Below are 22,083 nucleotides of genomic sequence, written 5' to 3'. Positions count from 1 at the left end.
AAGGATCTGCTGAAATAAAAGAAATCAAACTCTACAGTTTTGCAGTCCTCTCATAATGATTATTTTTATTTATCTCACAAGAAAAAAATTCATAATACAAGAAAAGTAATACAAAATAAAAACAACAATAACTAAAAAAAGAAATGTGCAGGAGGAGCCATTAAAACCTATACAGGCTTGTTGGTGGCCCTCCTGTGGTGAGACATACAACATAAAAACTTAGAGTAAAGAAATACAGACAAATACATACAAAAGCTAAACAAAAACATAAATAACTAAGTTGTTACAAGTACAACAAGAAAGGTGACAATTTACCTAAATCTGTCAATGCATTGCAGTATTGCTACTTTTTTTCTTAAACCTTACATACTGTTCAAGGTCAAATTTGACCCACTTTGACATTTAAGAGCAGTAAAAAAAAAACTAAATACTGACTTCTCCTGATTTGGCCCAGAATATACAAAAATGTAAATATTTCTTCTTATGAACATTTGTATGCAGCTGATATACATTTTAGTTGAGTGTTTGACCCATATTTAATTAAAACATCCATAAATTACAGTTGCATTCTTCACATTTAACCCTTAAACAGGCAACGTGCACCAGGAGATACACAGTCTTTAATGCCCATTAGGAGCATAATTTGCTTTTTTATTGGTCAGGTGGTACATTGCGTGCAAACATGTTGGTCATAGCATTGAGCATCAATATATTGGGGATAGGCAGGGGCCGGTGTACCTTTGCCCATATGTTCAAATGCTTGAAGCTAGTCAATGGCTTAAAGTGGTCAAGGTGGTTGTTCAATTGTACATGTCTTGTCCTTTTTAGAATTAGTTGAAAAATGGAATAGGTAGAACTGGATTGGTAGAATTGAAGCTTGTGGTGGGCCTATACTTTGATAAAAATGATCAAATCAGTTTAGAAACTAGTATGTGTGATATTAATGACCAGGGAAAACAAGAATATATCACTTTTCTTCATTAAACAAATCATTAAGTGTTTTACCATGATGTTTTACTTAGTTGCAAATGAGGTAAGTAGTAACATCAAATTATTTTTCACATCTAATTTTCACTCCTGCGTGTTTGAGGGTTAATAATGTTTGCCATAGCACCAATAAAACAGAGAATACACACTTTTATACATACAGTACCTCTATTACCACAGACACATTTTTATCCTTAGGCTACATGTTTATTACAATAAATTAACGCGGCGTTACTCCCATGATTACGGTAAGGCAGGAGAAGCCCCGCCTGCGCTGTGTAATCCTCCATGGACGCTGAGGAGCTCCTCTCTGCTCTCCATCATCATCTGCAGAGAAATGCGAGCGGGGAGCAGTAACAAAATGTCAACTCGGGCTGCTCTCCGTCACTCGCAGACATGAGAGGAGTCCCGTCTGCCCTTTCCACCCTTTCCAACAAGTCGCTCTCGTCACCATGCGGATCCACTGCAAAGTAGTTGTGATCGCCGTGTGTTTCGGAGTTTTCCTACTTTTGTACTTTTTGGGGGGCAACGCCGCGGACGATCCGCTGTTGAAAGAAGTTGTACAGGAGGAGGAGGAGGAGGACAGCAACTCTTCCCCGTCGTCCTCTGAGCTCGGACGCAATGTTGCAGCAAAGTTTGCGAGGAAACCACCAGCCGGAGTCGCCGTGCGTCCGGAGGAGCCTCCTCTCAAGGGACGGAAAGAGGGGAAACCGATCAGTAGAGGGGCCAGCGTGAATGCAAAGAGGTGAGGGGAGTTTGTTTCTGTCGCCGCTGTCGATTTTTTGCAGCCCCCTTTTTTACCCCTCTCTCTTTCCACGCCTGTTTCCATCTGTGCGCACAACAACAGCATCGTTAACTACTTGGTGCTGCTGATTCTCACCTTTTCCTATCGTTTGGGAGTTAAAGAGTGTGTCAGCGTTTTAATCACGCTTTGAAGCAGACGTGCCATCAAAAAAACAACAACCAGCTTATATTGTGCTCAAGGACGCTGGCTTCACAATAGCCTGATCTGTCAAGGGACACTTCAGCATGCAAACGGGCATCTGCTTGGCTGCATTTGATGTCCATTATTTGTCTGTTGTTGGATAGGGTGAATCACGGTGTTGCAATCAGAGGTTGCTCAAATATCTGGTTGAAATGTGAGTAGGAAGCATGACTAACGTGATTAGATGGAAAGGTTGCCAGCATTTGCAGAGAGGACATCAAACAATAGCACATAACAGAATGATAAAGCATTACCTGACCTCTAAATCTAGATTATTGACCCTTTGTTGTTTTAGGCCCACTTCTTCAATCCTCTGCTATTCTTTGCAGGGCTAAAGGTCACCTTCAAGGCCGTAGATTGCAATCAGTGAGGACAGGTTTAGGTTACCTGTTAAATAGTTTGACACTGTTGGGATACCGAAAAACGGAAACCCATCCTGTTGATCGTCTCTTGTCAAAGTCTGCCAAAAACTAATGTGGGAGTATGAGGCCTGTCAGGTGTGATTCTCCTCTCTGGATCGGGTTTATAAGAGAAGACTTGAAACAACGCCGCACCCTGGCGATTGCAGACAAAAGACAGAGTCGCTATTTCTGTTCGAGGATGAAAGCATTTTTTATTTTGTCTTCCAGTTTTCTAATTTCGGCCTCACGCATCCCTTTCGTTTCCTCCACCCCTACGATTGAACGCCAGTGGAAGCAGTAATATCCATGGTGTGGTTGCGGAGATACTTAGCTTTGCCCGCTTTGCCAATGTGTATTCTGTACTAAAGCCAGACTGAAGGTTGGGGACACTGTTGGGTAGATAAAAGCCATCAAGGCGTTACATTGAGAAAAGGACTTTTGCGTCCTCCCACAAACCACACTCCTCCATGTGTGCTCGGCACTGATAAGGGAGATGGGGTGGAAGAGGTCACTGGTGGCCGTAAAGAAACACTAACAGGTTTGGAAAACACTCAAGACTGACTGTTGCGATTAGAGGAAACACTGAGCTTCTGCCCGAAAATTTAATTTCGTTCACTAATTGGATGGTTCTTCGGTTGGACAGCCAGAGGAATCCGAACAATAGTTTTCAGGCATTAAACACACTCTACTTGTGGAAAGTATACTGTGTTAGTGTGGATTAAGGAATAGCAGGGATATATGTATAAATGAAGGGATAAGTAATTGACTTAAATGTGCCAGGGTTGTCTATTGTCACCTTTTATAAATCCACACACCATTATGTAGGTGTGTGGCCTTATGTTTTTTATCTCCACAGATTTACACTACACTCATCCGTTAATCTGAGCGGACATATTTCCTGTGCTGCGTTCTTAATAGACAAACATCCCTGTTTTTCCTAATCATATCATTTCCTCTTGACACATCACACTACTTCCTGTGGCCCAAAATAGAGAGACGAGCTCCAGCTGCCCCCCCTATCCCACACCTCCCCCTACACACCATCCCATTATTATTATCATAGAACATTCCATAACATGTCTCTAATCGTCAATTAGACGATTCGTCAGTCAAGGGAGCATCAGAAGATTAATCTACAGCAATTTTGATAATCCATTAATCATTATTTATTAAGCATAAATGCCAAGCAGTTGCTGCCTCCAGCTCCTCAGATGTGAGGATTTGTGGCTTTCCTCTGTTTTATATCCTGAATATCTTCGGATTTTAGTTTGTTGATCTGACAAGTAATTCTTTTTTCGTACGGAAATTTTGATGGGCATTTATCATCTTTTATTCTAGGCATTTTAAACAATTTATAGATGGATCAAACCTATCAGCAGTTTATGTTAATATGACTTATGTTTTCTTGTTAGTCATCTCTTTTATCCCCTTCAGTACATGTTTCAGACAGAATATTATTGAGGTAATCTCTCAGTCTGTGTGTTAACACTGTATTAAAGCATGTATCTACAGGATTAGATTGGCGTTGATAATTTGTTTTGAAACAAATCCCTTGACCTTCACATATGGTTAAGCAGCATTCCTCGCTGTCTTTCATATTGGCATTATGCATAGCTATAAAAACGTCATCTCGCATAAGCACCCTCTCTGATAGGAGTGCTTTGAAATCTCCCTGCTTGCCTGTGTAGCCTGACGTGTTTTGGAGAGAGTGCCTGAGTGAGCTTCATCAGGGCCAGTTATATCTGTCCGTTAGCTTGGCTAACTCTTTTTTAGAATTACTGCTTAGTGAGTCACGGAGGGTGTGGAAGGAGAAGCTAGAGAGATAGAAAGACTTGGATTGGAGAGAATACAACTTTTTCTAAAGAGCAGGATTTTAGAGACTACAATGTGACGATCTGCTGCCTTCCTGCAATTGTCAATTTAATATGTTTGGTTTTAAACTGCTGGATAAAAAAAGAAAAACAAGCAATTTGAAGATGCCACATACCTTGAACCTGGTGACATTGTTATTTGCTTTTTTTTAAATAACCATCTTGTATTTTATAGATTAAATAATCGTTATTTGTTGCAGCTTTGGTTGATTTAAAGGTTTTTTGACCATAAATCTCTTGGTGCTGATGATGCTTTACTTCATTTGAATTTCAGTCTTTTTTTTTTTTTTAGTGTTGAGCAAGAGTTTAACGGTGCAGAACATTCATAGCATGGTACAATAATCACTGTACAACTGCATTTATACAGAGCAGTCACAACAGACCGGGAACATACTGAGGCTTAAGCCCTGTGTTAGAAAGCACTTGATTTTTAAATGTACCCAAATCAGCACATCTGATCTAACTCTTTTTGTCCAATGTTGCTGTTACTTAAGACCTGTTGCTTTGTGTGTAATGTGCATCATGTAACACCAGTCATTTGTAGGTAAGTTAGCCAGAAAGTGTTGATCAGGGGAGTGTTGGTTTTCTGGAGAGTAGAAACATGTTCACACCAGTATGCATTCTCACAATAGCCACAGGCTTGATTTTTTTTTGTGTGGTCGTATTTCAGTGGCATAAAAGTAATTTATCATTTGCATATAACATTATGTCATTTTTAGTCTGCACATCTTGGGTGAATAAAGTGGACCGACACGTAGCATATTTGGTTCAGTCCACTCAGCTAGGCATCCTGGTGATTACAAATCATCCCATGAGATGACTGCAATGGAAAGAGATAATCTGGTTCTCATAAAAAGCCAGAGTCAGCTGGCTGTGGCCACAGCCAATCACAAATGATGTTTGTTTCTGAATGAATTTTCTGAATTTCTTCTACTTTGCTACATGTCCTGGCGACAGTTGAATACAGAGCAAGCCATGAATCCATTTAATCAGTCTGAGCAACTATTGGTTGTTTTCATTCTGAAATGGTTGGACATGGTTTGCCTGTTTTTGAAAAGTTTAATACTGTTTCCACCCCATGAAAAAAGAGGAATGATGGTCATTATAAAGGCTTTGTTACCCACTTTCAAACCCAATTAACATGTTTGATACAAGTCCAATAAATGGCCCTTTTATACAGTTATTTAAATACCTTAAAGGTGTTCATTGGTGTAACTCTGGATCCTTATTCTGTACGTGTACATTTTTCTTTTACTCTGACTATCTTTAAAGGTGCTGCTTTTTTCCCCCTCTCAACATAATTTGAAAGCATTGGCTGTGGCGCTTTGTAGGCAGAGGGCTTCTCTTATGCTCACTCTGCAGCCAGTAATTAATTCAATCCTTTTGTACCTCTTCTGCGCTTTTTTGACTGCTTCCAGATGTGGGGAACGCTGCCATGACACAAAACATCATGTGTGCAGCCCGCTCTTTATGGTACAAAGAAATGTATTTTTTTGTTTTGTCCTCCCAATTTTTTTTGTTCTCTTCTCTCACAGAAATCCTTTTACTTTGCATGACTAAGTGCAATGTAATTACACATGTGTAGGAGATATGGATTGCATTTTCTGGTGGGGGGAGGGTGTATGGGAATATGTGTTCAACAACCTTGACAGAGCATCAGCCTTTGAAGTGTGGCAGATAAATTTCGCAGCACCTTCTCATTCTTTCTAATCTGCGGTTCATCATTGTCCCTCAGCCATGCGGAAAACGAAGTGTCACGCTTTGAGACTGCCCTGCAACCCACCTGTCAAATTTCACTCTTCTGTCTTCCCATCCGTTTCATGGTAGACTCTTTGCTTCCTCCGGGCTCAGAGGAAATCCATGCCTTTCTGGTACTGCGCAGTCTTTTAGACGTTACACCATTTGCCTTCCACTCTTCTCCCCATAAAACGTTGCACCCTGAAACAAAAGGTTCTGTTCTTTTTTTCTGGTGTGTGCCAGTCTTCTTTCCCTACAGCTATGACAACGTTTACGTTATGCTGATGTTACAATCAGCCCGATTCAGCATTATATGTGTGATTGGAGGAGAGGCAGATGATGTTGGCCTTCGCCTCAGGCTCCACCATTGTACAAATGTTTCCCTATCGTAGTGGGAGATACTCTGAATTGATGAGTGTGTTTTAACTCAGCAGCAGAGCTTGTTCTGCAGAGAGAGCACATTTTTATATCAGATAAAAGACCTCCTTGCCTTTTGAGCATGGAAGAACAAAGTCTAGTGGGAACTCACAGAGCTACAGAAAAGAAGAAGCGGTTCAGTGTGTGTGTGGTAGAGCTGGGAGGCAGCGTTGAACGGTACTCGAAGGCACGGACGTCGTGTCTTTCGGAGAAATCCTCGACCTTGCTGCACCTTGTTTATCTGACAGGAGGATGAATATGGTGATCTGCTTGGCTTGTTCCTTCTGTTTTGATTCTCAAATTCCAAAAATGAATTTTGGTGTTGCGGATGTGCTCGTGAAGTGACGCATCATTACTGTTCAACAGTGACATGTTGACAAGTGTGGCGAGACAGAGAGCCTACGTGTGATGCTGTGCTCTGGGACTGGTTGCTGGTTGCATTTAACAGATATATTTGCCCATGATATCTCGAGCTGCAAAGATTAGTGGATTAATGAATTACTTGCCAACTATTACAACCCCCACTTTTTTTTATCATTAACTCATCATTTCAAGTAATTTCTTAAAGAATAAAAGTCAAAATTCTTTGATTCCAGCTTCTAAAATGTGAATATATATATATGGGTTTCTTTAGTCCTCTATAGCAGTAAACTGAATATTTTTGGATTGTGGAAGGATATTTGATATATTTGATGGCTTTGAGAAACATTTTTCACCACCTTCTGACATTTTATGGACCAAACTACTAATTGATTAATTAAGAAAATAACAGATTCATTGATGATGAAAATAATCATTTGTTGCAGCTCTGATGATATCACCAAATCTATGTTTAAAGAATACGATGCATTTCACTTTAATATTTATACAACTATTAACATTTATACAACTATTCTACTAGATGTATTTTCTTTTTTCTTCAAAAAAAATTCCCAAATTAAAGTGTTTCATTTGGGATAAATGAGTACTTACTTTTCAAAATCAAAAGTGCAATTTGAGTCCAATTTTCAAAGTGGGACATGCCGCAATTTCAATTAGGCTGTAACTCACATTATCAACAGTGTCTTCCTTCCTAAGCTAAAATAGGTAAAAGCATTATTCTGCAACCACATATTTCACCAAAAATAATGACTAAGTCATTTCATGTGATGTGCAAAATCATAGTGGACTGTTTTTTTTCGTCTATCAAAGAGCAACAGAGTGTCAAGGTGTTCTGTATCATTAGATAAACAACTTAAGGTATCATATGACATTCTTTTAACGTTAGCTAGTAGCTAGCTTCGTAGCTTCTGAGTATTCAGTAAATGACCCGACAGCTGGTAGATAGGGAGCTGTAGTTGGTATCCTACTATTAAACTTTTAAGTACATCATAACATTTTCAGCTTATTACTTTAAAATCTCCAAATCGTGTCACGCTAGAGTTGGGGCGATAGCAGCTGGTCTGTCAGTTAACGCAAGCTAACGTTAACTCAAGCTGATACACTTAAGTACTGTCAACAGTATCTTACCCAGGGTTCTTATCAGTGTCAGATGTGACTGACCAGCTGTTTGTCTTAATTATCCTTAAGGGACAACAACTATGTAGCTTTATCAGTAAATATAATGTCACTTTAAAATGCTGTTTTTTAATCGAGTGAAGCAAACTTGCATTACAAGTATAATACCTTTTTAAAATGGGAGCTAAATGTGTCATTTAAAAAAATGGCCTAATTTACTTAGAAATTAAAGATGTTTTGGGGTAAACACCCAATTAGTAACACGAAACTGCATCATTTGTATTTGATTATTTTCATGTGGAAACAGCATTGAATAGATAACACTAACAAGCTTATCTTGTTTACTACTATATAGACCAATACAGACCTGGAATTGCATTTTTAGAAAATAACGACAAATTAAATTGCAGTCGCAAAACATTAGTCCAAAGAATCACAATATCACCATATTTTCCTCAAATTGTTAGATAAGATAAGAGGTACTTTATTAATCCCCTAGGAGGAAAATGGAGTGTCACCTTCACACAAAGACAGCCATCATACAACAAGGAAACATACAGACTCAGGCAGTACAAGATAAGTGCAAGGCACCACATCAACATCAATCAAACAATCCACAACATTCAGCAGTCAACAACAATGTTCATTAAAAAACCTCACTGCACAAGATATAAAGGACCTGCTAAATCTTTCTGAAGAGCACCTTGGCAGCATTAGTCTGGCACTAAATCTCTCTTCAGCTTACTAAAAACACTGTACAATAGGTGGTCCTAATTGTGCAGGATGCTCCATGACCATCTTTAGTGAGTAAGGAGGCAAACCAACGATGGATTTTGCCTTTTTTATTCGCTTGTTGATCCTATTTCTGTCCTCAGACTTCAACCCCACCCACAACAGACAACAGCCCTATTTCCTCCCTTTTTGTTTCTGCAACTATACGATAAGCATTTCATCCACTTGAAATTGTCAGCTGTTACATCATTCTAATATGTAAGGCTGAATTACAGAGAACTGTGTATGAGCGACGCACAACACATTTTTTATTTGATGGAATGATGATAAAATGGTGTCTTGGGTTTGAATGTTATCTGCAGTGAAGCGGATAAGTACAGTGTTTCAACACAGTGAAACAAATGTTTATTTAAATTGTTATTTTTAAAGTGGGAATTTAAGGGGAATATAATTCAAGAGGGTAATAACTATCTTTATTTTCAGTGAAGCATTTTAGTATCCCACGGTGTTCAAGTGCATGTTTTAAGAGGCTTCTCCACCGCGTCAGTAAAATTGAGTCATGTATAGGGGGAACTGTTGAAGTGCTATATAATTGCCTTTTTTTGTATTAAATGGTCATAGTTATGCATGTTAATATAATCTAGTAGCTATCAAACTTCAAAATGACATGCTGGTCAAACTCAATGTGGAAGTTTTAAATAACATTCATTCTTTCAGCAGCTCATTTTCTATGTATGTTTTGACTGCAGTAAAGTCCAGTACATCTGTTGCAGAGGATAAATTGCTCTTCACAAACACTGCAAACACAGCCCAATTTACAAGCGATGAGTGAGGGAAGCAAGGTTTGTGAAATCAGGGATTGTCAGCACATCCACACCGCCTCCACTCCCCCCCCCCCCCCCCCCCCCCCCCCCCCCCACACACACACACACACACACACACACACACACACACACATGGCCTTGGCCCATTTAGAACAAAAAACACTGTCGGGAGGGGGGGAAAAAATGCACATAATTTGTTTGATTAAAGAGTCTATTTTTTATCTCCCTGTCCTAATTGTAATATATTGCGCCTGTAGACTGTGGTGCATTTTTCATGCCTGTCTTCTGTCTTTTTTTCTAGTAAATCGCGGAGTAATGTAGGCCGACCTGTGACCAAACGCATAAGGGCGGAGGAAGTCATGCACCTGGCCGTGGTGGCCTGTGGGAATCGTCTGGACGAGACTCTCACCCTGGTCAAATCGGCCCTCTTGTTCAGCCTCAAGAAGATCAAGTTTCACATTTTTGCAGAGGACCCTTTGGCCCCGCAGTTTAAAGAAAGGGTAAGATGCCCAAATGTAAATGCACATGTGGCATTTTTACAGAAACAGAAACCTTGGCTAAAAAAACAACTTGTCTTATCAGTTTATTTTCTCCATGCTGATCTTCACTGGATCTTATTTTAAAAGCTTCTGATTTAATGCAGCGGCTGCTAAACATTCCCCCCTCGCTGTGTAACAGATGACATCAAGATCAGAGTAGTTTTAACTCTGCCTCCCTGGCTCACTCTAGTACAGACGTATAACCCTTTTATCTCAGGACTTTTATCTCAAGACTGGGGCGTAATATATCACCAAGACACCCCTGCTGTGCTTCCAAGGCCGTGTATCACTTCAAAGTCACCTTTTACAGAGGTGCTTTGCATGTTTTTGATTTCCCATTGATACTCTAACTAACAGTCTATTAACATCGCTTTAATTAATGGGCCTTAAACAGCACCTAAAGCACCTTGAACAACTTTAGATCTAAACCTCTAAACCTGCGCTCCTGCCTTCATGTGGGCTGTGTGCGGTGAATCATTCCCATGTGTCGAAAAATCCCCCTTGTAGAAGACGGGGAGCGGTGGTAGTCGAGGCTTAGGTAACGCAGCACATGTGCCTGAGTGTGTACAGCAAGGAGCTTATGTCTAGCCGCAGTGTAAAGAAACACGATGTGCGTATGTTGAGAAATGGTTGAAAGGTTGGCCGCAATCTGTTTATCCTCGTCAGCATAAATCTCACCAATTGCTTGTGGCGCTCTGACTTTTCTCAGGGCCAAACTATTAAACCCCATGATTACAGAGGGATTCAGCACCTCGCAGGTCACTTCAACACGCTGCCTTCAACTTGTTTAGACTATAGCTTTATAATAAAACAACAGCTGGCAGCTGCATGCGACCCACCACGAGACATGACTTCATTGTTTAAAATGGCCTTCTTTATGAGACATTTCATGCTTATAAGTCTGTGAAAAAAGAGAGAGGGAAAGAGAGCGATTAGCTTTCAGAATAATGATTGTTTATCCTGGCTCTTACTCACTCACTCAGTCCGTTTTAGACACTTCCTCCGAATGAAATGTGATGTGTGAAGTAACGACGTTTTGCTTTTCTTTCCAGCTGAACAAGTGGCCCCGCTCCATCTTAGCCAAGTTCAAGTACAGCCTCTACCCCATCACCTTCTCCGTGGGGAACGCTGACGAGTGGAAGAAGCTCTTCAAACCCTGCGCTGCTCAGAGACTCTTCCTCCCGGTAAGGCCGCCGCACTTATCTCCATTCATATCCTCACCGTGCATAATGCCATTAAGCATTGTTAAGAAGAAAAAAAAAAACATTAATCCATTTCATTTCTACTTAAACAGCATTTCCCTACCCTTTATTTTATTCCAGTGCATGCTTGTAATTAATTACTTGTGCGGTTGCTGATGATTTCACACCTTTTCTGCTGCATTTACTTAACAAATAAGCAGTCTCTAGAGACGGAATCCAGTAATTTCATCAAGTGAAAAGACTGTGCCTGTCTATTGATTTCTGCTTGAAATAGCAGCCTGCTTTCTGACCATCTAATGAACATATTGCAGGTTAGACAGATCCATAAGTGTTTTTCTCCTGCTGCAAGCCAATCAATACACATTTAGTATCCTCTGTATTAGGAAAACACCTAGTTAAATATTGTTGCATTCTGTTTAACTAGCTTTGTCTCCAGATGTGAATCTTTGTCTGTCTTTTATCTGAAAGTTGCTCTACTTTTACACCAAGCTCTGCTTTGGAAGCAGCAGAAGTCAACTCAAGACTAGGGTCAGACCTGTATGCGCATTGTTGGTCCCCCGGGGGAATAATATTTTTCACTGTATTACACCAGCTCTGGGAAACTAACTGCTGAGGTGATGACACTAAATCTGAGCTGTTGTAGACGCTACAACAGCTCATTTTACAATACCACAATAACGCAGGACATGTGTTTCAACATATTCTGGTTATGTATTTAGTTTCATTTCCGTGCAAACTGTACATTGTGTGCACAGCGTTGGTGAGTATACTACTGATTAAGCAGTAATGTAGGTATTTCTGTATCATGAAACATTTCCAGCAGTGAGCCATTTTTATTTTTCAAGTAGTGAGAGAGCCAGCTGTATTTTATTTTCTCCTTACTTATAAAGAAAAAAAAAGCTCTGTCTGTTCTCTGTTCTCTGCCAGATTCTTCAGCTGTGACTCCCTGTCTTCTTATTATTAAAGAATTAAGCAGCAGGCTGGTTTGACAGTAGAGATAGAGAGAGAAAGAGAGCGGGGGGGGGGGGGGGGGGGCCAGCAGCCGATCTGTCCTGAAGGACACATCCTGCACTGAGCTCATCTATAGACAGTCTCTGTCACTCTGAGCTCCATTTGTCATCTTACTACAGCAGAGCCCCTTCATTATTTCATGATACTGACGTTAAAAGTCATTACGTTTAACATGAAAGAAAATCCATGTTGCCTCCCACTTGATGTTCCCGCCTATAGCAGCACATAAAAATGACTGTTTGTTCCGGTGTCTTAAGCAGGAATCACCCTTTCAATTACTTTAACCACAGTAAAAAAAAAAAAACAATGCAGAATTGATCACCAAAGCCTGACAGGTTCTTAAAAGTTAACATTATGGTCTAAAAATGCCTGTAGGTTACAGTTTTGAACAGAAACCACAGGATTTTTCAACCATACTGTTTTGAACCTTAATGTCATGGTTCTTGCATACATTCCTGTGCCGGCCGCAGAATAAAGGCGGTACGAACAAACCTAATTTTGGTTAATCGCTTTCCAAACAGTTTAATTGAGAACATTTAAGCTATTTGGTTCCTTATTTTTGTGGGTTTTGCGATACTCACCGCATATTACATATATACATCTGAGAATAATTTAAGGTAATTACGGATACCGGCTTTAAGAGAAAAGTTTGATGCTAATTATGTGGACATCCTGTCTGGTTTTTGTGGTTTATAAAAGTGTAATGCCCATTACTGCATAACTGTGGAAACACACATAAAATTAGGTTGTTGAAACAGTCAGTGGTCCGCTGCGCCGCTCTTGCTGGGGTTGGTTGCTGCTTTTGCCATGTGCGCACACACACACACACACACACACACACACACACACACACACACACCACTAGTACTCACACACCACTCCTCGCTGCTGTCAACAACTCAATCCAACAAAAAGTAAAACACACTGCAGCAGTGACTGTTTCTTTTGGCAGTTTGGAGCAACTAGAGCACAAATACGACCACTCAGCTCGAGCAGTTGTCTCTTAGTGGCTCAGTCTTTATTGGCCCCGACTTCACATCATATCCCAGTTAGCTGTGTTGCAGCTCTGTCATGAAGACAGCTTGAACCTGTGTCTTTCTCTGTTGCATTTCCAAAATGACATATTGTGACAGGTATGAAGACACTGACACTGTACCAGCCTGTGCTAAAATGTGAGGTAATCTATAAAGCTCTATGTCCTTATACTGTATACTGGAAAGTCACCAAAGCTGTATAAAGCAGTTTCTCACCTCTGAAAGTCATGTCTATGGTAGTGAGGAGCAAAACCCTGATCTTACTTCATCCAATAGTCGCTCCTGTAAATTTTCTGCCATCCACTGATGGCATAATTCATCAGTAGATACTGAAAGTAATTGTCTCATCTGAAACTCATCTTACTGTTCTTAGCGGACAATGGAACTCTCATTTTTCTTGTACTGCTGCAGCCCACAACGTTAGTGTTAGATGATAAGTGAATGCTAAGATGCCCTTCTACAGATCACCACTGTCATTTGTATCCTGCCTCATAACTTGAACAAATCTTATGAATCTCTTCTGGCCTCTTTTATCAAGAAAATGCTTTTATCCCACGCAATGGATACTAACGTTTAATCATATCTTTTTGAGTAAAAGCTAAAATAATTCCAGGATGAAAGTGCAGCGTTGTAGGTGGGCCTAACAGACCTTGTACAACTGAGCCATCCTAAATGACTTAGCTAATATTTTTAATTATTAAAATGAACATTTAAATATACAAAAAAATACAAAAAACTGTTTACCTTACAAAAAGATTAAAGGTGTGATGTCTGGACCAATCATAACAGGCCATTTTACATTGGGACAGGCCTGTTAAGCCAGTGAATGGATGTTGTTGTTGGATGGTAAGCAAAAAAAAAATCTGTCCTTGCAGAAATAATAGAGATATACAACAAAGACTATAGTAAAGTATAGTAATGCAAAAATGCTTAGCCATTATATCCAAAGTGGCTTATTAAATGCTGCATCCACTCGGCTGCCAAGATGCATAAAAAAAGAGCTGCATGGATCAGAAAGAACTTTCTATGCAGTATTTGCTGACAAATGTGAGGACATATCAAAAAAGGAGTCGCTAGCTGTTCATTTAAAAGAGCCGTACATGGGATTTGTGAGGGAAAGAGCAATCAGCCTCTTGGATACAGAGGAGATGACAGCTAAGACCATTGCCAAAAAAATAATTGAAGTTGTGGCACTTTTTGAATTGGACCCAAACTTGTGTGATTCGGATTTGATGGTGTGTCTGTTATGGCTGGACGTAAGCCATCCTGAGGAGCACCTTTCAAAATGCAATCTACAGGCATTGTCGCTCTCGTAGACTGATTCTAGTCCTGGCAGCTGTGGCACAGACATCAGCTGACGCGTCAACTTTTTTCGACACCGTTAACTCCTTGCACACCTTCATGTGTGGCAGTCAACAGCAGAAATGTTTCCCTATCAGAGACCGCTGGAACCGGAGCGAGGATTTGATACAAGATGGAGTTCCAGATCGACAGCATTGAGGAATAATCATTGAAGTACTGTCAGAAAATGCTGATAAGGAAGGTCAGAGTCAAATTGCACAGTCGTTATTACAACGGATGCGAACAAAGACATTCATCTTTCTCCTTGTACTCTAAAAAGCACTGTTCAACAAATCAGACTATGCAACCAAAGGCTGACAGTCCAGACGACAGTGGATTTGATTGAAAATGGTAACTGACAGACATCCGCAGTGACAGCTGTAACAGAGAATTCCTGAAGAGGCTGGCAATGACGAATAATATTATGGGGTATAATAATAGCGACAGCTGGGTTATATCTTTGCCCTCCTGCTCACCAAGTCGATTTGAGGAAAGCATAGTTACTGCCTCACGGGGAAAATCTACAAGGGTCAGTGACAATGACTTGCGAGCTATAATAAACCAACTAATAGACTGCCTGCTTAATGAACTCAGTGCCAGGTTCCACAATGACTCCACTGACATGCCAGAAAGTCTAAATGATGCAGGAAAGCTTTTCCACATCAGCCTGACAGAGTTGTAGCTTTCAGTGTTTCTCTAGCACGCTGTGAGGAAGAGGGCTTTTAAAAGTCTTACTGATGTGATGGACAATGAGGACGTCTTCTCTCATGTTCATTTCTCTCTAAAAGCAGTGATCTTTCTACTAATGACATTGTGTATAAAGTGCGTCTCCAACGTTTGGAGAGTAAAAACTGCCAGTTGGAGCTTATTTGCTCACCAATCACCTCAACTCGTCCTGTCTGTTAACATTTCAGATCTCACGGCAACTTTCAACTATGATGAAATGATTCATATATCCAAAAGCCAACCCAGTCGACTACTCCTGTAGGGAGAATCACAGACAGATGTGAGATAAGAAATACAGATAGAGACTTGTTGACAACAGTAATGATGTAGTAAGGAATATGATTATTTATTTATCTCTTTCATTCCTTTGTTTGTGTGTTAGGGAATGTTATTAATGTTAGCCTGAACAATGGCAAAGCCTCGACAGCAGTGGTTTCATAAAACTCTAAAGAAAATATTCTGCTATTAAACAGATCAAACTAGTCATTGTTTTTTGTAATGTATCCCACTAATGGATGCCATGTCCTGTGGCAAGGGCATGATGGGCATGGGGTTTATTAAGAATAATAGAAGTCAGAAAAAATAAGTCAATGTGTCTATTGTTTTTTTCGTGTTTTTCTTTAATTCAGGCTTTCGCCCAGCGTTCTTTGTTGGCTATAGTAACATTTCAGTTTCCAGCTGTGTAGAAATGTGTATATCAGCAGTTTAGAATGCAGATGCAGTCACTATCTAATGTCATAGTTGCCAATGCATTTCCTGTTGAGACTAGAAGAACCTAGAAAACAATGCATGCAAGACAGGAGGTAGAGCTTAAAATTCCAACCTGACTTGATTGTTTCCATATTGCCTTAAAGCATAGACCGTTTCTGTTGAGACAGGCTTATGAATTGACATGGCAGTGTACTGCTCTCTCTCTCTCTCTCTCTCTCTCTCTCTCTCTCTCTCTCTCTCTCTCTCTCTCTCTCTCTCTCTCTCTCTCTCTCTCTCTCTCTCTCTCTCTCTCTCTCTCTCTCTCTCTCTCTCTCTCTCTCTCTCTCTCTCTCTTGTCAATCTAGCTCACCCAGTAGTCAATCACCCTTCCTGCAATCAATTTAAACAAATACTAATCCAGACAGATCATCCAATCAACATGTTATTTCCTAGAGTTAAAATATCAGTGGTCTAAATGAGTCCAAAGCAAAAATAAACATGATAGACAAGATAGGCTACTGTTCATTTTCCAGCTGTAATCATTCTTCCTGTTCACACTTACCATTAGAAGATCCCTTCATAATGTACTTACAATGTAAGTGATGGAGGACAAAACCCACAGTCCTCCTTCTGTGCAAAAATGTATTTAAAAGTTTGAAGCTAATATGAAGCTTCAGCTGTTCAAATGAGTCAAATCAAGTACATATCTTTCAGCGTTACAGTCTTTTTAGTGCCAAGTCCCTCTTTGTGTTACTATACATCCACCACAGCTCAACAGGGAAACACAAATAGGGAATGTAATGCTACAGAGACTATTAATGTGGCAGATATCCACTTTATATGACTAACTCAGACTGCTAAAGCCTCATATAAGCTTCACATCTACTTTTAAAGGCATTTTTGTACAAAATGACTGTGGAAAAACTGTGGATTTTGGCCCCTACCACTTACATTGAAAGCACATTTGTAGAGGATCTTTTAATAGTCAGCATGAACAGGAGGAATGATTACATCCAGGAAAACCTCTTTCACTGTTCATACAGAGACCAGACTTGTTTTAAGAAAAATTGTGAACCTCTCTATAAATCAGCATGTTTACATGGTAATATTAGCACTTTGCTAATGTACAGCCTGTCTAACTTGCAGTCTTGTCAAAATACTGAAATGAAGTGCTTGTTTATTGTTGAATAGCATTTGTTTCCTACTTTGAACATTTAGTTGATCTGACCTTTGTTGTTTACCCTCTGAATGCAAGATTGATTAATATGCGAATCACTCTGTGTCTGAGAACAAGATGTTTCTGCAAATGAAGAAGAGTATCTAGCATGGGAGAGAGATGTCAATGTAAAAAGTACTGAAGAACCATCTACTAACTTTATTAGGATATTAGGTTAACACTGTCAAACATATTTATCGATTTAGCTTCATGTCTGCATATTACAGAGTAATGGAGTTTTAGTGGTTGGTTTGTTGTCTTAAATACTATACTGTCTGTAATTGTGCTCTCAGGTCATCCTGAAGGATGTGGACTCGCTGCTGTATGTGGACACTGATGTGCTGTTCCTGCGGCCCATGGATGACATCTGGAGTCTCCTGAAGTCCTTCAACAGCACCCAGCTGGCAGCAATGGCCCCAGAGCACGAGGTCCCCAAGATTGGCTGGTACAGCCGCTTTGCACGGCACCCTTTCTACGGGGTCACTGGGGTCAACTCCGGTGTCATGCTGATGAATCTCACGAGAATCCGTCACACAATGTTCAAAGTAAGGCCAGAACTTAGTCATACCTATTCACTCTGATCAGTAGACAGTTTAAGTGAGCTGTGATTTCCCCTTTTGCATTCTGAAGAGTTTTTTTTTCTGCGAGGAAAGTCACAGACTGAGTGCTGTGAGTGGGCTGTGATTGAAGCTTTCTGATTACCACGCTGCCATCACAGGCTCCTGCCCTCAGAAGTCAATTTAGCTGCGCTCAAGCTCTTAATACTGGCAACAGATTGCAACTAGAAGCTGGAATGCAAATGTGCTCCTCCTTTGATGTGTTTTTGGTAAAAGGCTGCTCTCGAGCTGTTTTGCAAGTGAACACTGTTGATATTTCAGAACAGCATGACCCCCGCCGGTCTGTCGTGGGAGGATCTACTACATCCACTCTACCAGAAGTACAAGAACCACATCACCTGGGGGGACCAGGACCTCCTCAACATCATCTTCCACTACAACCCCGGTACAGTCCTTTTCACAGGGATATTTATATAAGATCACAATGAGCATAAAATGTACTATAACTACTACTAGGGCCCGACTGATACTGGATTTTTGGGGCTGATACTGATATTAGGGAGTTAAGAAATTCCGATGCATGTACAGAGTATAAACATAAACAAACATTGGCTCTAATTATTACACTGAAAACAAATGATGAACACTCTAATGACGGTCCACAGAAAACATTACAATACAAAACTGCATCTTGAAATATTTGCATAAACACAATTAACACAGCGGTTTCACACTATTAACATGTTCACATACATTGCCTCTTTTTTTCCCACTAGCCCAGTCAACATTATGAATGTGGATCAGTAAACACATGAGCCAGTGGCTGGAGGCAATGGCAGACAGCAGCAGCAGCAGACTGAGCTCCAGCTGCAGTGGCCAGATGTGGGCATTAAATGCTCAGGGCCTTTGGCAGAGCTGGCGTTTGCTTGAAAAAACAGGCGGGTGGAGTGTTTGTTTTACACGGTGCAGCTCTGAGCTGTTTGCCATCTCAAGAGAGATACTCAAGTTGGTTCGCTGCGTTGTTCTGACTCGTTTTTTGCTTCTTCTGGAATCAGGAAAAAACTTTGATCTCCCTTCAGATCAGGATTTGATGGGGTTTTAAAGGGAATCACATGGATTTGGTATTCTGATTCATGTTGTTTTTGAGTAAACACAGTACATTTGTGGTTTATTCTTGACTTTAAGCTTGGTACTGTATTTCCCATACTAGATCCTGAGCACATTTCAATGTAAAATATATATCTGTAAGAGTTTCAAATGAGCGAACACATACAGTAGGAGCATCAGTGTTTCTTCTGACATTTTATGTTCATATATACAGATGTGCACGTTCACACCTTGCAGCTGCAGTATAATTACCTTCAGCTGCTGCACTGGAGCAGTTGGAGGTTGATTGCTTCTCTCATGAATATAGCAGTGTCCTTGCTTTCAGAGCTTTTTTTTAACCCTCCATTGTTTAGGTGCACAGAAATCAATAAATGGGAGGAGCAAAACAAACAAACTGGCAGACTGTAAAGGTTAGGCAGTGATAGACACATCACATGGTTCATCCAGTCACCTACCTGATATGCTTTAAGTGTCTGCTCTTTTCCAAACAGTTTCCATTGAATTGGATGGAATATTATGGTTCTTTGAACAGTATATATGCAGTTCTCTTCAGATATATCCATAGGGGGAACAGCATTAGTCAGGCTGCATGGTGCCATCACTGTCCACTGCTTCAGGCTGCAGTTTTAAGCAGTTTCCTCATCAGCAGCACCTATTATTAACCACAAGACATGTAGGAAAGATGAGTATTCCATATATGCAACCTTTTGTTAGCTCAAATCACTATTATCTGTTTTTATTTTATTTATTATCTTGTATGCATTTGTTAGATAGTGATAGTGAAGAGATGACAGGAAACCAGTAAGAAAGATACAGCAAAGGTCCTTGTTGTAATGCCGAGATATACATGTTGTATGTAGTTCAAACTCTCTCAAGATTTTCCAAAGTGTCCTAAAGAAATCAATTCTATCAATCTCATAAGCTGCTGTGCTCACTGTGTCCTGGCATCACATTTAAAGTAACAATGTGTGTGTGGTGTAATATCTTTGCAATGATGTGTTCTTGTGTGTGTTTTTCTTCCCAGAGTGTCTCTTCATCTTTCCCTGCCAGTGGAACTACAGGCCTGATCACTGCATGTATGGGAGTAATTGCAAAGGGGCCGAAGAGGAGGGTGTTTCCATCCTGCATGGCAATCGTGGAGTGTATCATGATGACAAGCAGCCGGCCTTCAAAGTAGTCTATGATGCAATACGTGATGTGAGTATCCCAGAAGGATGTTAAGAGTCTTACTGAACAATGGTGTTGATGTATAGCGCCCTCTGTTGAAAGGTGTTTTGTTAGACTTCAGTTCTGCACTGATCCAGCATTGCTCTCATGATGGAGGTTTTAAAAAAGGATCAAAATCAGAGTCATCTTCCTTGTCAAAACTTGACGCATACATTACCCATAATGCCATTAGACAACTGAGAGTTCAGTTGAAGATTAAAGTTCGTTATGCTCACAGCTAATGAAGCCTCCAGCTACTCAACTCTAGCAAAAGAATCATTTTATGTTACTTTTTGAGCAATAAACTAAACTTTGTATACAACTGGCTTTGATTTGATAACGACTAATTGAGAAAAAAAGCCAAGTTATTAGTGTAGTTGTGAATATTATGTGGATACAATGAATGCAGCTGAATATTATGTACAAATATTGAAACATATACAAGTTATTTATTTATTTTAGCCACTCAAATTCATGTAAACCCTTTATGGGAATATTATATATTATAATCTATAGAAGAACGAATACAATGCACATTTTGGTAAATATACTTGTGCTCTATTTTACTCAGAGTCAGATAAAAAAAGCTCAATATCAGCCTCCAATACAGTCAGACACACTCACACTGTCAATTGAGATATACATATATACACCTTCCGCTGGCTGAAAAACTGATTGTTTCCTCTTAGTAAGAATGAGAATGTTCTTTAAAGGCCATCAGCTCAGAAAAAGAGCAGCTATGAGTATTTACTCAGTGATACAAATGAGCTCCTCTTGCTCACATGAAACAATCTAGGTCAGTTTTTAAATTTGGAAATTTGTTTTTTTTTCTCCGACAGCAGAGTCAGTTCTCTCTGCTCCGCTGAGATAAGCCTCTTAAAGACTCGCCCAGTCGTAATTTATGATTAATACAGAGCCCACCCCCACCCCTACCCTTGCTACAGAATATATAAATACCATTTAGTCTCTGATACGTTCCATTAAAAAAACAAAAACTATCAAACTGGAAAAGCTTTAGGATCAGAGCTGACACGTCTATGTCTTTGCAGTTTCCATTCGAGGACAACATGTTTCAGTCCCTCTTCTATCCGATCCAGACCAAGTTCCTGGATACGGTCAACACCCTGTGTGGTCGGATCCCTCAAGTCTTCCTCAAGCAGATAGAAAAGACCATGAAGAAGGTGTTTGAGGAAAAAGTGGTCCGACACGCCAAACCGCATAAATAACAGACGGAGAAACAGACTCCATGTTTTATCTGAGAATAACCGAGGACCATCTCGCTGTGGATTATGTGTCAAACCAGCATCTCCAAGATCGAACTGCAGCGTATTCAACACATGACACCCACTTCCTAGAATATGAACATTATGATGCTCTATTGGTGGGTTATGGTAATAATAATTCTATGTATACAGAGAAGCATACAGTGCTGGTCAGTGATGCTGTAGAATAGGTTTTGCCTTAATGCCATCTTACATTGTGCACAGCCTTTTTAATGTACGGTGATAAAATGAATAAGAATGTTACAGTGGGGGGGGGGGGGGGGGGGAGACTGCATTATTTTTTTGTCAGCTCTTGAGCTCAAGTGTAGGCTAAAAGCAACACTTGAGGCAGATTTTCGTCAACTGAGCGATGCATAAAAGCATTTGCCTTCTTTATTTTTCCTCATAAATATGGTTTGACTTAATCTTTTTCCGCCTTTAGGGAGCTTAAAAAAAAAAAAGTCAACTTTGGACTTTGGAAAGTTTTACTACTTGAAGTAGTAGATTCATAAACCACTCCTCGAAAATGATGTGAATGTTTTACCAGTAAATAACTTGAAATTGAAGCCTGTGTGAATGAGGAGAATATTTGGCATGTTCTGCAGTTGCCAAATGCCACTGACAGTATTAAATAAGGTATTTATGTTACATACCAGATATTTAAAATGCACTTTCAGAATTATATTACAGCAGAGAGGACTGGGTGGTTCACATTAGATGCTACACTATCCGAATGAATCC

General features: G+C 40.0%; 1 protein-coding gene across 1 annotated transcript; it reads left to right on the top strand.

Moving 5' to 3' along the window:
- Positions 1–1,318: 1,318 nt before the first annotated feature.
- Positions 1,319–21,589, top strand: gxylt2 (glucoside xylosyltransferase 2). The gene is made up of 7 exons (XM_062443937.1): positions 1,319–1,732; positions 9,753–9,951; positions 11,043–11,174; positions 17,504–17,755; positions 18,089–18,212; positions 19,899–20,071; positions 21,130–21,589. The coding sequence occupies exons 1-7, from the start codon at positions 1,440–1,442 to the stop codon at positions 21,304–21,306; spliced, it is 1,350 nt and encodes a 449-aa protein (XP_062299921.1). The 5' UTR covers positions 1,319–1,439; the 3' UTR covers positions 21,307–21,589.
- The last annotated feature ends 494 nt before the right edge of the window (positions 21,590–22,083 follow it).

This window comes from Scomber scombrus, chromosome 3 (assembly GCF_963691925.1).
Source record: "Scomber scombrus chromosome 3, fScoSco1.1, whole genome shotgun sequence".
NCBI classification, from domain to species: domain Eukaryota; kingdom Metazoa; phylum Chordata; class Actinopteri; order Scombriformes; family Scombridae; genus Scomber; species Scomber scombrus.
Note: the sequence above shows the minus strand (reverse complement) of the source record. Positions and strands in the feature narration are given on the sequence as shown.

Coding starts and splice junctions, on each gene's coding strand:
- gxylt2 (XM_062443937.1), top strand. CDS start 1,440: ATGCGGATCCACTGCAAAGTAGTTGTGATCGCCGTGTGTTTCGGAGTT. Junction 1,733..9,752: donor GCCAGCGTGAATGCAAAGAG/GTGAGGGGAGTT, acceptor CTTTTTTTCTAG/TAAATCGCGGAGTAATGTAG. Junction 17,756..18,088: donor TCCGTCACACAATGTTCAAA/GTAAGGCCAGAA, acceptor TTGATATTTCAG/AACAGCATGACCCCCGCCGG.